This window comes from Phascolarctos cinereus, unplaced genomic scaffold, assembly GCF_003287225.1.
Source record: "Phascolarctos cinereus isolate Bilbo 61053 unplaced genomic scaffold, phaCin_HiC Scaffold_2;HRSCAF=192, whole genome shotgun sequence".
NCBI classification, from domain to species: Eukaryota; Metazoa; Chordata; class Mammalia; order Diprotodontia; family Phascolarctidae; genus Phascolarctos; species Phascolarctos cinereus.
In genome coordinates this window covers 389,995,408-390,009,745 of record NW_027555625.1, presented here as the reverse complement: position 1 = coordinate 390,009,745, position 14,338 = coordinate 389,995,408, and the positions used below count along the sequence as shown (strand labels likewise).

At 40.1% G+C, this 14,338-nt stretch overlaps 1 protein-coding gene across 2 annotated transcripts in view; it reads right to left on the bottom strand.

Moving 5' to 3' along the window:
* The window catches only part of SGCD (sarcoglycan delta), a 494,181-nt gene that overhangs the window by 94,873 nt on the left and 384,970 nt on the right, over positions 1 to 14,338 (bottom strand). For both annotated transcript variants that reach the window (XM_020974625.2, XM_020974624.2), the window contains exon 6: positions 2,195 to 2,267. In XM_020974625.2, the coding sequence (XP_020830284.1) occupies positions 2,195 to 2,267 (73 nt within the window). The remainder of the gene's footprint in view (positions 1 to 2,194; positions 2,268 to 14,338) is intronic.

The following is a 14,338-nucleotide window of genomic DNA, read 5'->3' as shown; positions in this document are numbered from 1 at the left end:
AAGGAAATTCCAGTTCCAAATGACCGAAAGTTGTTTCAGTTATCTTCAGAATACTTAACTTCCAAAGAGAAGAAATGAGCATATTTTCCAAGATTTGTAAGAATATACATATACACACACATATTCATATATACACATAGTGTGTGTATATATGTATATGTATACACACATTTATAGATTTTATATATATATATATATATATACATAGACACACACACACACACATATATATAGATAGATATAGATATAGATACAGATATGGACATATATAGATATGTAGATATACACACATGATATCTGGGCAGCTAGGTAGCATAGTGGATAGAGTGCTAGGTCTGGAGTCAGGAAGACTTATCTTCCTGAGTTCAAATCTGTCCTCAGACACTTACTAGCTGTATGATCCTGGGCAAGTCACTCAGCTCTGTTTGCCTCAGTTGCTCATTTGTAAAATGAGATGAACAAAAACATGGCAAACTACTCTAGTATCTTTGCCAAGAGAACCCCAAATGATGTCAGAAAGAGTTGGACACTATTGAAACAACTGAACAACACATACACTATATTACATATATAAAATAAATAGAAATTCTCAATTGTTATCCAGAACCCTTCCCCTCTCCCTTTATTCCTCAAGCCTTCTAGTCTCCTTTCTTTAGAGGACAAGCATCCTACTCAGTTCTAATGAAGATCAGCTTCTGCTCTACTTCTGGCTCCAAGAATCCTATTTCATTGGCATGGGCTGTCATGGCATTAGCTTAGTATGCTCTAAGTCCTCATTAGAGCCTCCATAACCACAGTTCCTGCCCAAGATCCTTCTTCCGGAGCCTTTTCTTGGGAGAAGTAGAAGGGATCTGGCCATATCCTTCTACCATGCTGAAAATGACCACATTAAAAAGCAACACAGCTTTCTTTATATTGTACTGTGTAGTTCCCCATGCCAGAGACCTTCTTAATAAAGGACTCTCATCACCCACCAATTATGTTCCTGCTTTAGTCCAATACATTTACATTCTGGCCTGTAAAGCTTTATGAACAGCAAGGTTTTTTCAGTCACAATTTTTGTAATTCACACCAAGCACAGAAACGACCTTTCTGTTTTGGGAAACACAGCACAAAGAAAACCTTAATTTTCTGGGAATTATCATATTATTATTTTCCGACATGACCGCTGCCACATTAGTGGGCATGCTACGTTTAAATTGCTCCTTGGAAAGCTAGGTCTGCCTTGTACAATACAAATAGATTTGTATGTGGCTGCCTTCCACTAATGAAATCATATTAAAGGTGTACCTCATCTGGTATGTATGATACTTAAGGTGTTTCTGATTAGCTTTGGTTAAAATTACCTCTTCAGAGATGAGGAGATCCAATTTTCCCTGAGTGGGGTATGGGCATCTCTTGAATGAACACTATATTGAAGCTGCTTCTATTAGATTAGTGTTATTTGTAGCCTTTTGAAAAATATTCTCTCCATGGTTATCCCCTTTACATATCAGGGTTCCTCTGTTTATATTTTGGAACAAAGATGTCTTACAGTTCTACTGTGTGGAAACAGAGTGTTTGAGGGAAAGTAGGCGATTTGACAGCACTTCCTATGCTGTTACCTGGGCATGGAATGGTTTGTTTCTCTATCAAAGGTAATTCTACCACTGTTTTGGCCCTCGTTGTCATTCCTGCAGTCTTAAGGCTATCTCAGTCATCGATGGATGAGCCTAATCAAAGATTTCTAATGTATCTCATCTCCCAGCCAGGTTTTCCAAGAGTGTTGGTTTTGATGAGAGGGCCTGGGTTCAAATCCCTACTATGCCACTAACCTTAGGACAGGTCACTCAATCTCTGCAGATTTCTATTTTCTTATCTGGAAAAATGAGGTGACTCTTAGATGACCTCTGAGGACCCTTCCAGCTCTAAATTCATGATTCTGTCATCCTCTGTTCTTTAACCAGGACTTCACGTCTCCCGGGCTCTTGCTTATTGAGACATTACTCCTAATTACAATTTTCTATTTGTTCCTTCTGCCCCTTTCTATGACATTTCCTCTGTGACATTTCTATTTCATCTATGATATTTACACTCAAAAGGAAACTCAGCTGGAAAATCAGTTGTCAGCAGGAAAAAAAATGCAACTCAGACCATCTCATTGCAATGGCATGTAGATGATGTACATAGGTGCAAACTAGATCGCAAAGATTACCTTAGTTCCTTGAAGGGTTCTGCCCTCACATTAGGCGTTTCTATAGATTTAGGGAACACTGTGCCTTCTGCTCCTGGAATAACAAGACAGAAAACAAAATGCTGTTAGTAGTGGGGCTGGCACATTTCATTTGACTCCCTTTGCTACAAAACACAAAATAAATGTCTGCAGAATGTTTGCTGTTCAGTTGTTTTCCAAGTTGTGTCCAGCTCTCCACCACTCCATTTGGGGTTTTCTCGGCAGAGATACTGGAGTGGTTTGCCGTTTCCTTCTCCAGCTCATTTTACAGATGAGGAACCGAGGCAAACAGTTAAGTGACTTGCTCAGGGCTACACAGCTAGGAAGTGTCTGGGGCCAGATTTGAACTCAGATCTTTCTGACTCCAGGCCTAGTACTCTATCCACTGTGTCACCTAGCTGCCCTGTAGATTGTTTAGAGAGCAATAATTAAATCACACTTTGAGAATCCCATCTCCATTTATTCATTTGCTCTCTCCATTGATGCAGAGGGCAAGCCTGCTAACCCTGAGCAGACAATTTTGTGAGTTGCCATGAGCCATTGCCTGGGAGCCAACTTGCTGGTGATGGCGTTTCTTCTCACTTAGCCGAGTGAATCCTTGAACAACAGCAGACTTTCCAGCTTGGGGGGCACCTACTGGACTTTAGCACTTTGCTGGAATAATCTTTAAGAGCCCAAGGTTGCGTCTGTGTCATGATGAGGTATCAGATAATCATTTTACTTGAGGAACTAGAATACACATAGATAGCAGTACTGACCAGAGCTTAAAATGTGTATTTAAATTTCCCTCATCCCTCTGCGCAATCCCCTTGCCCTCACTTCATCCTCAAATCAGTGAGATATAGTTGAAAGAAGCCTGAGTTGAGAATCAGAAGACCTTGGTTCTAGTCTCACACAGCTAACCACTAAACAGAAGTATAGTCTTGGATAGGTCATCTCCTCTTTTGCCTGTGACTACAAGCTGACTTGGAAAAAAGTTTTTTTTTCTTTTTGTGACAGACTCTTATTTTTATTCATTCTTTTATTTATCTATTTACTTGGCTTTTTTCTTACTAGTATCACTGAAAATTGCCCAAAAACAAATCACATCTTGGAAACACTAGAGTTAGGCTCTGGCCCCTCATAAACAGTTGATAAGATTGTGGTCTGGAAATGTTTTGGGAACTGAGCTGTTGGAGTCCTGTTGATATATTTATTTTAAGTCACAAATCAGATAAGGACAACTGCAGCTAACTAGTGTTGAATAGGATGGTGGTGGGGGTAGATAAGTAAAAGACTGTCATGATTACAGCACAACTGGAATTTTTCAGCATGATCAAGGTAAAGAGATGCCCCCAGGCACATTAATTGACATAACACTTTTTTTCTATTTTTTCCCAAAGTTTCCACAATTTTTGTAATTTTTCCTATCTGTGCAGTGGACTTTAAATACAATTAATATAAGCCGATTTTACAATTTTATTCTGAAATAAAATTTCATCCTTCTATCTCTTGTTTGTGCACATGCATTGCATCAATTGCCACAGTTTGGTCCTTCAAAGGTTTTTAGAATTCCATTCCTTCTAGTGTTAAGCAAGATTTGACTTACTCAGAAAGAGGGCTTTCCCCCCCCCTTTTAAAATTCATAAAGAATCACTTAAGGTTCAAAGTTTTATACTTTGGGTATTAACATCAATCCCTTGACCTGATCTCATATTTAGCTCTTGACTTTACCATCAGCTTTTATCTTTACAAGTTGTCAGCAGCAGCTGCACCACACTGTCCATGAAGGTTGCTATTATCTGATTTGTCTGCTCTGAACTGTTTCCAAATCATTTAATTCTAAGTTTATCACCATCAATTGCACTGGATGTTTGCTTTTCAATTAAACTTAGTCAAGACAGTACCCTTAACTTATCTAAATACGCATGTACCACTGCAGTGCTGGAGTGATCAGTGTGTTGAGTTATTTTTTCATTGGGTCCTACTCTGCTACCCCCTTTGGGGTTTTCTTGGCAAAGATACTGGTGTGTTTTGCCATTTCCTTCTCCAGGCTATTTTACAGATGAGGAAACTGAGGAAAACAGGGTTAAGTGACTTGGCTCGGGGTCACACAGCTAGTAAGGGTCCGAGGCCTCATTCCAACTTCCCGGTTTGGTGCTCTGTGCACTATGACACCACCTACCCGCTCCAGTAGTAGTGCTTGGAGGGGATGAGCAAATGAATTCTGTTATGGTTACCCTACATGTACATGTCTAAATATCCAAGGTTTCTTTTCAGCTTTAAAATGTGTTAATTGTTCCCACTAACTACCACCGTTTCAAATCCTGGCTTATAGGAAAAAACCGATTGCTTTTGGGAAAATGAATTGGTTTCACGACTTTTGTATGCTCTTGACTCTGGTTTGGCATTGGGAAGAAAGTGTAAATAAAGGAAGTTTTGACTGCTTTTAAAACAATAGCAACAGTTTTATTGAATCATTATTTAAAAAAAATTGTCATTGGTCCTTTCTGCCTTAATCTGGGAACTTAGACACTTTAGTACTCAGCCGTAAATGGCCCTTTAAATATGAGAAAAGGAATACTTTATAAGCCTCAGAAAAGTGGAGGCAGTTAAAATTTTTCAATAATCCAATCCATGTCCCCTCAAACAAAAATTCAAATGCACCTTTCCATGAAATGCTCTCTGATCTAAGCCAGCCTGATATGCTTCCTTGTACTCCCACTCCCAGAACTCCTAAGCATTTATTTGTTTTATTAACTGAGCTATGTATAAGACTGTTCTGTAGCCTTAGACTATTGGCAGAGAGCACTGACTTTGAAATCAGAAGTCCTGGAGTCAAATCCTGTCCCTGACACTTAGTATTTCTGTGACTTTAAGCAAAGTCATTCACCTTCCTGGTCTCTCGGTTCCTTCTATAAAATAAGGCAGTTGATCTTAATGGCCTCTGAGGTCCTGTCTTCCTCTAGAGATATGATTTCTATGCTAATCTCATGCCTTTTGAATATTTAGATGGTAAACTGCTTGAGGGCAGAGGTAACAAGTCTTTTCTTTGTACTTTCCTAAGCAAAGTTGTCTTCCACATAAGAAGGTAGGGAAGCAGTGATTTTTTTTATTGATTTCTTAAAAATTGTAAACAAATCTCTGAAATCAGTGGACTAAAACTCAACGTACATGCTTCCCCGTAAAAAGCCATATCACATGACTGGCCTGATTCTCCCCTTTTACAAGGTTGAGGTGGGGATTAGGGAGAAGACAGAGTTTCTCAGGCCTGGTGAGGAGAGCTGCTTCCTACAGCCCCTCCTCACAGGCCTCATTCTTTTCCAGGGCTGGTTCCTTTGCTCAGGCACAAGATAAACAACTCTCCTACACTGGGTTCCCTGTGGCTACAGGTCGTGTTATTTTTCAAGGTCGCTTAAAACATACATAGAGAAAAATACCCCAAAATGATGATTCTGGTAATGATAATAACACCCTCTGGCTGTGTGGCATTTTTTCCTTTTCCAAGTGCTTTTAAACCTATCATCATTTTCTTCTGACAATAGTCCTCTCAGCTACATAGGGCAGAGGTGATTATGTCCTTTTGACCGATGCAGAAACTGAGGCAGTAACCCATACATAGAAAAGGACTTAGGGAAATGACTAATGGTATGTAATGTGGGCCCATTTAGCCCCAAGTCACCCTTTCACCATGAGGTGGAAGGAGAAAACCAAATATTATGCATTTTATATGTTGATATTTGCTGATCTTTTTTCCACTTGTCTCACCTCCCCCAAGAACAGAGTGTTGGGAATTCAGGCTTGTAATCTTGGGTGCCATCCTTGTCCTGAAGTACAGAGGTCCAGACAAGCGTTCAGCATTTTCTTATTGCTATTCTTATTTCATTTCCTGGCTTAAGTTCATCCGTGCCAGTGGTGCCTTTGCTGACCCTTTCCTCTTTGCCCCAAGCTCGTGCCAATCTCTTCTTCCCTCTCCAGATGCCTACCTGACAAAGTCATTAACACTTATTGAGTACTAACTATGGGTTAACCCATACTAAAGCTATTAGTTACATCGTATTTCACCGCATAATCATCACAGATTTTATGCCAAATTTTAATTTGCAAAAAAGTAGGGTGCAACCATTATGTGAATTTTTTTTTAATTGTGCTGGTATTACTTAAAGATCATTTATTACTAAACTGTCTTTGGTGCAAGATTAGGATGCACAGAATACTAGTGAATATATGTTAAAATTGAATATTGACAATGCATGGGCACTGAGAATTCTTGGCTCGTGAGTCACAATGTGCAAGAGATAAATGCATACCCATATGCCACTGGTGAACACATTGCTGCTCTGCTTACCTCTTAAATGGTGAGATGAATGGAATTATACCATGCAGCAATTATGTCATGAAAGGTTATAAACCGATTTTTGGACTGAAACACACACACACACACACACACACACACACACACGTATGCGAAAGTGCAACAATTATCCATTGAAATATGGTACTTTGGAAGCTCTTGGAGGGAAGATACTCTGCTGCTACAGTGCCTAGATCATGAGTAGGTAGTTAATGATGGAGAACTAGAATTGAGGAGAAAGATTAGGACTCTATCTAAATCTCTGAGTTACCTATCTAGAGATGATGTCTGAACTCATGGGAGCTGAAGAGATGACCCAGGGAGAGAGTGTAGAGAGAGAAGAGATACCAAGGCAGAGCCTTGGGAAAGATCCACAGTAAGGAGGATAAGTGAGGAGAAACCATTCTCCTGGCAGGCATGGGAAGAAGATTAATTTAGAAGTCAAATAACACAGTGGGGACAAGAGAAGGGTGATACCTACATGTAGGAGACTGAAAAGAAGTGGTCAGGGAGGTAGGAAAAGAAACAAGAGAGAGAGTTATATATCACAAAAGCCCAGCAAACAGGAGGTGGCTGAGAATACCAAAAACTGAAGAAAGTGTTAGAAGCAAAAGGACAGAAAAATGATTGGTGACATTCTGGGAGAGTGCTTTTGGTAGGAAGATCCATGTGGAAGCAAATATCAAGTTGCCAAGAAATGAATACATCACGAGGAAATCGAGGCAGCACGTAATGTTGATTTTTTTTTCTACAAAATGGGTAATGAAAGGAAATAGAGCTATAGGTTGATTGTGTTAGGAGATGGCAGGGTCATGTGAAAGCTTTTTAAGGATGAGGAAGGCCTCGTTACATTTGTAGGCAGAGGGAAAGAAGCCAAGACGTAGGTAGAGACAGAAGATAAAGCTGATGGGATGAGTGTACTCCGAGCTGCAGAAGATGGGAAGGGATGTGATCAAGTGTATAAGTGAAGCCTTGGCAAGGAGAAGGACCACTTTTTCCTCGGGGAAATGACCAGGGATTTCAGTGTGTGAAATAAGGGAGATAGAGCTGACAATCCTAATTTTCTCAATATATGGGAGACTCTAGATAGAATGGCAGGAACTTAGACAGATAGTAAGACCTTGAATCAGTTATTGTAACTCCTTCAGAAAGAAAGGAGAATGATCTGGAATCTAGTACTGCAGATGTCTGCAAAAAATGCAGGTGGTGATAAATCCTACCTTGTGCAAGAGGCCTTTCCTGGTCTCCCACCCCCACTTCTACCCAACCACACAATTCCTATGCTTTCCTTCTGAGATTACCTCCCATTTACCCCATGTATTTCTCATCTGTACATAATTTCTTGCATGTTGTTTCCTAGGTTCAACTGTGAGCTCTTTCAGATAAAGGACTTATTTTTGCTTTTTCTTTGCATCCTCAGGGTTCAGCACAGTACCCCAAGTGTAGTGGCTTGAACAGTGGAACAGGGAAACCTGATTTCAAATCAAGCCTCAGACGCTTACTAGCTATTTGATCCTGAACAAGGTACTTGACCTCTGTCTGCCTCAGTTTCTTTATCTATAAAAAAGGGGATAGTAATAGAACCTAACTCCTATGGATGTTGTGAGGATGAAAAATAATATCTGTAAAGTACTTTGCAAGCCTTAAAGGGTAATATATAAATGTTAGCCCTTATTATTATTATTTAGTAAGTGCTTAATATTTGCTTATTGTACAGGGATAAATTGGACATCAAAGGAACAGAGGCTGCAAAAGGACGATGGCAGAGTTTGGGTTGGGAGTGGCAGGGAGAATACGCTGACTTCTTCCTGACATATTGTACCATTAGGCATGAGATAAGGGGCAACTGGGGCTGTAAGGAATGGAGCATCATCTAGAGACAGGGTTCCCTGGATGTAAGATCAGGGAAAGAGTCTGAGACGAAACTATCTGGGGTCATCATGAGTTTGCCAAGAATAGGGTTAAGGCTACAGGTGATGTTATGAAATGAGAGGGCAGAGGAGGAAAGGAACTAGGGAGTACTTAACATTGAACATGATGGAAAGGAGATTATGGGAAGTGATGAGCAAAAATTGCTCATTTTGCTTTTATATGCTATTCCCCACCAGCTACATCATAAGATGGCCAAGGGAAGGAACTGAGTATCGCCTGGTATTCCCCCAGCTCTAATGCACATCCCCGGCACAAGGTTGATGAGGATGTATCATAGAACACCTTGGTTCCTCCTGTGAGGCCCATGTATCAGAGGATAACACAATAGATGGAATGCCTAGTAGCTTACTCTGGAGGAATCCAATTCTTACTGGTAACCCATTTGTATCACTATAAAACAAAACCAATGTCTTGAATTTACTTCTAATTAGTTGTCACTTCAGTGTGCCTTTTGAATGTGATTTTATATTCCCCATCTCATTAGGTTTTTATGTGTCTCTAAAATGGCAATACTGTACAACAAATGACTAGAATCTCCCCTTCTCTGTACCCAATACGCTCCAGAACGCTACCACTTGAGCATCCTCAGGATGCCTGAGGGTGACTGGAGGAGCCAACATTGATGAGGACTGACTGCTGATCTCATTTTCCCTGCCCCAAGGATGAATCTGTTTGTCCCTTCTTGGAAAGCTGCTTCTGTGCAACAAAGCCATACCAGTTTCACATGCTTGGGGCCTGGCATACAGTGTATTCTTAGAGCAGCCTAAAAGGTGCTGGATGAATATTCCTCAAGGGCCTAATGATAATGTGAGACTTGTTCACAGACTAAAAACATCTGGCCACTTAGCTCCAGGGCGAGAGGTAAAGAAACAAAGAATTACAGATCTCCAAGTGGAAGAGGATAGCAGAGGGCACCTAGTCCATCCTGATCCCTTTTAGAACATCCACGGTAAGCATCCATCCAATATTTGTTAGGAGACTTTGGAGGGAAAATGCCCCACCTCTTGAGGAAGTTCTTTCGACTTTTGGACAGCTCTAAGTGTTTAGAAGCTGTCCCTCATATCACCCTTAAATCTTTCTTGTTGTTCAGTCATTTCAGTCGTGTTTGACTCTGAGACCCCAGGGTTTTCTAGGCAAAGATACTGGAGTGGTTTGCCATTTCCTTCTCCAGCTCATTTCACAGATGAGGAAACTGAGGCAAACAGAGTTAAGTGAATTTCCCTGTGTCACATAGATAGCATCTGAGGCCAGATATGAACTGAGGTCTTCTCAATTCCAAGTTGAGCCACCTGCTGCCCAAACCTTAAATCTACCATTCATTAACTTTCATGACTACTCCTATTTCTGTCCACTGAGGCCAAACAGAAAACAGAAAAAGACTGGGCTTTCTTTCATATATTGTCTTTCTAAATTTCTATTTTTTTTTTTTTAGTGAGGCAATTGGGGTTAAGTGACTTACTCAGAGTCACACAGCTAGGAAGTATTATGTGTCTGAGTCCAGATTTGAACTCGGGTCCTCCTGACTCCAGGGCCAGTGCTCCATTCATTGCACCACCTAGTTGCCCCAAGACCAGTGTTTCTTAAATAGTGGGTCAGGTTGTGAATCAGTTTAAAAAGCGCTGAACGGGTCTTGAGTGGAAACAGTTTAAAAAGTCCTGGTCTAGACACTCTGTATCTATTTGATTGTGAGTGCTTTGAGGGCAGGGACTGTCTTTTGCCTCTGTCTGTATCTCTAGCACTTAGTGTAGGAGCTTAATAAAATTTCATTGACCATCAAATGTCCTACGATGTAGCACCGATAACTAGACACGATACTCTGGATGTGATCTGAATGGGTTTGGCTACTCCGCTTTAATTATTCACTACAGTTTACCTGCTGTACCCTCATATTCCGTTTTCCTGTTTGCGCTATGCCTGTCCTTCATTCTTTAAGGGCTCTGGCTCCAAGAGAGAGAAGTTTTTAGTCAACCTGTCAAAAAGCACCAGAAGATTGATTTCTCACCTTGTCCTCTGTTGCTCTGGGTGGATATAATCTTTTTCCATTCATTGACCCTTTTATTAAGTATGAAATTTAAAAAAAAAAGCAGTTCTATATCTCTAAATAACGTTTCTTGTTAAACCCCAAATATTATCTCTTTTAAAATTACTCACATAGGGCAGCTAGGTGGCACAGTAGATAAAGCTCTGGCCTTGGAGTCAGGAGGACCTGAGTTCAAATCTGGTCTTAGACAATTGACACTTACTAGTTGTGTCACCCTGGGCAAGTCACTTAACCCCCGATTGCCTTACCAAAAAATAAAATAAAATAAAATAAAATAAAATAAAATGACTCACACTGACTTCAAAATGTTCAATGTTTCTTAAAACTAACAAAACATATCAGTTTCCTTGAAACAATAAAGTAAGAATGTCAGAGCTGGAAGGGACCTAAGAGATCATTTATTCTAACCCATTCAATTTATAGACGAGAAAACTGAGACACAGAGAGGGAAAATGATTTAGCTAATGTGGCTTAGCAAGCTAGATGGTGTAGAACTTTATAATGTTTATTTTTTCACCCTTTCCTAATGTCCAGTCACCCTCAGCCCACAGCTCACCATAATCCTATAAGCTGCATTTCCCCATTCCATACAATCTCTGTTCTGAGGTAATAAATTATCCTCAATTTTATTATTTCAAAGAGGTTTCTATTAAAACCATACCTACTGATTCCCTCTTTTGACACTCTGTAATTTACAGGCAATAAATGTTCATAAACAGTTTGAGTGAAAAATCCATAAAGCCATTTCATCTTTATTTTAAGTTCCATTTAATGTCCCTCAAAAATGATTTCATCAATGTGTTTCCATTAGCTGGTTCTCTGCCCAATAACTTAATTCCACACGATCAATCAGGAACTTATAAAGCATGTGACAGGATCTATCTGAAGTGTTTTGAATCACCGTAAAGATCCGCTCAACAGCTCTTTCCTCTACTGGCACAGGTGGGGGGTAAAGTTGTCAAAAGACCTCAGATGTACTCAGTCACCATGGCAACAAGAAGCTGGTTTCTCCTGTCAGGAAAGAGATACTTCCAGTTTGGAGCTTGATTTCAGAGGTATTTCCTCCTTGGGATACTTAGGGGCAAGGAAATGGTAAGGTAATTAAATGGAGAAAAAGCAAAAGACTGGAATTCAGAGCCTATCTCTAATGAATTATTTTGTTTTCTCTGGGCCTCACTTTCTTCCTCTGTAAAATTAGGGGCTGTACTTTTTATGGCAGTAAAAAACAAAAACAAATCAGAACCAACATGAGTCCACATTGATTGGGGAGTGGCTGAACAAAATGTGGTATATGAATACAATGGAAGGTAATTATTCCATAAGAAGCAATAACTATGAGGAATTCAGAGAAACTTCAGAAGACTTGTTTGATCTGATAGAGAGCAAAGTAGACAGAACCAAGAAAATATATATAATTTATAATAATATAAATGGAAACAATACTAAAGGGAAGTCCAGATCGTATTAATTGCAATGACAAATCTGGATCCTGGATAAATGGTGATGAAACACACTTCCTTCCTCCTTGTTGAGAGATGGGGAAGCATAGGAAGAAAATATTACATACACTTTTGGTTGCTTTTTGCTTAACTTTTTCTTTTTTACAAGGCAGGATTCAATTGGGGCTGGTATATTGGGAAACGACTGTGTGTATATATATAAAAAAAAAGAATTAATTTAAAATTTAACTGAAGAGACTGAAATAGATTATTTCCAAGGTAGTTTTTATGGTATAGTGAGAAAAGTACTAGACTTTGTGTCAGAAGACTGGCTGGACTTCAAATCCCAGTTTTGCTCCTTATTGTGGGACCTTGGAGCAATCATCCTCTCAGGGTCTTGATGTCCTAATTGTGAAGTAAGGGAGTTGAAGTCAACAACCTCTATGATCTTTTCTAATTCTATATCTATGATCCTTTGATCCAAAATTCAAGTCCTGTGTATTACTGATTGTGACCCCCCGATGTTTGAATTGTTTGTTTCTAACCACTTGCAGTATTTTTTCCTTAATTTGATAGTTCTATAACTTGTTTATAATTTTCCTTGGAGTTTTTATTTTGGGATCTCTTTCCCAAGGTGATAGGTGGATTCTTTCAGTGCTTATTTTGCCCTCTGGTTCCAGGACATCAGAGCAGTTTTCCTTGATAATTTCAGCACTTTCATGCTATCCAGGTCCTTTTGATCTTGGCTTTCAGGTATTCCAGTGATTGACATTGTCTCTCCTGGATCTATTTTCCAGGTCAGTTGTTTTTCTAAAGAGTTATTTTACATATTCTTCTATTTTTCATTCTTTTGAGTTTGTTTGGTTGATTCTTGATGTCTCATAGAATCATTAGCTTCCACTTGCCTAATTCCAACTTTTAAGGAGTTGTTTCCTTCAGTGGATTTCTATATCTTTTGCCATTTGGCCAATTCTATTTTTTAAGTAATTGTTTTATTTTATCAAACTGTTGACTCTTTTATTCATAATTCTCTTGCATCACTCTCATTTCTTTTCCCAATTTTTCTTCTACTCTCTTACATGATTTTAAGCTCCTTTTGGAGCTCTTCCACGGAGTTCTTTCTGGACTTGAGGCCCCTTCCCACGTATTTTTTGGGTTTTGTCCATAGGTGTTTTGACATTGTTGTCCTTTTCTGAGTTTATGTCCCAATCTTCCCCTTCATCATAATAACTCTCTATGGTCAGATTCTTTGTTGTTGTTTGGGCTCATCTTGTTTTGCCTTTTTCCTTTCTTTTTCTTTCCCTGAGGTCCATGGAGGACCCTCGTTTCTGGTGCTGTGCTGAAGGGGTGGGGATGGGGGTTGGCTGGCCCTGATGGAGGCTAGAGAGGTCTAGCAGCTTCCCTAGTGCTAAGCTGGGGTCCTAGTGCTGTCTGGAGTGTGCTAATGCCAATGGAGTGTTTCTGCATTTCCCTAGGGCTACACTGAAGCACTTAGTGGTCCAGCTGCTGCTGTTTGTCTGTTTGCCCAGGGCTGTGCTGAAGCACATGGAGGTTTTCAGAGCTGGAGTCTGCCCATTCCTCTGGCTATGATGAGGCTTGTCAGTTTCCTAGTGCTGGTGTTTGCCTGCTGGTCACCCTGGGGCTCAGGATCTCCCACTGGTTTGCCGAGGTGGGGCTTGCTGCTGGCTTTCTGGGATGCTTCCTGTCCTGGACTGTGCTCCCCTTTCACCTGAGTGAGACAGATGTTTCCTGCTGATCTTATGAGTTTCTGAGGCTAAAAGATTGATTTGCCCCATCTTTTTGCTGGTTCTGCTTGTTACAGGACTTGTTTTTGGGTGCACTTTTATGGTTGTTTGGAGGTGAATATGGGAGAGTTACATTGATTTACTGCTTACTCCACCATCTTGGCTCCTGGAAGTGCTTGTTGACTTTTGAGAGTCATGTGGACTTATGGTTAAGACAGTGGCATGAAAGGTTATAGAAGAGCTCAGCCAACTCACATGTACTCTCCCAATGATCTAAAAAAGGCACTGACATGTCAAATGATGAACAACAACAACAACAATAACAAGAAATCCAAAGATATGTAACTAATGTCCTTCACCCAGCCCAAGACTGAGGAAAAAGAAAAAGACTTCACTGCTGCAAATGCTGGAAGAGCGAGGGAGGTTACAGAGGCTGGCACTGGCACAACGTTTGAAATCAGAAACTGAGGCTGAAGATATGACTAAATACAAGAAAACACCAAGCGCTATGAAGGACTATTATGGGTTCAGAGGTGATGAAGTGCAAATGTAAAAGATAAGAATTCCTCTATGATGAATACCTCAGAGATAAAAAATGGCAGGGACACAGCGGCTGTGAGAGTATTTGGAAGAAAT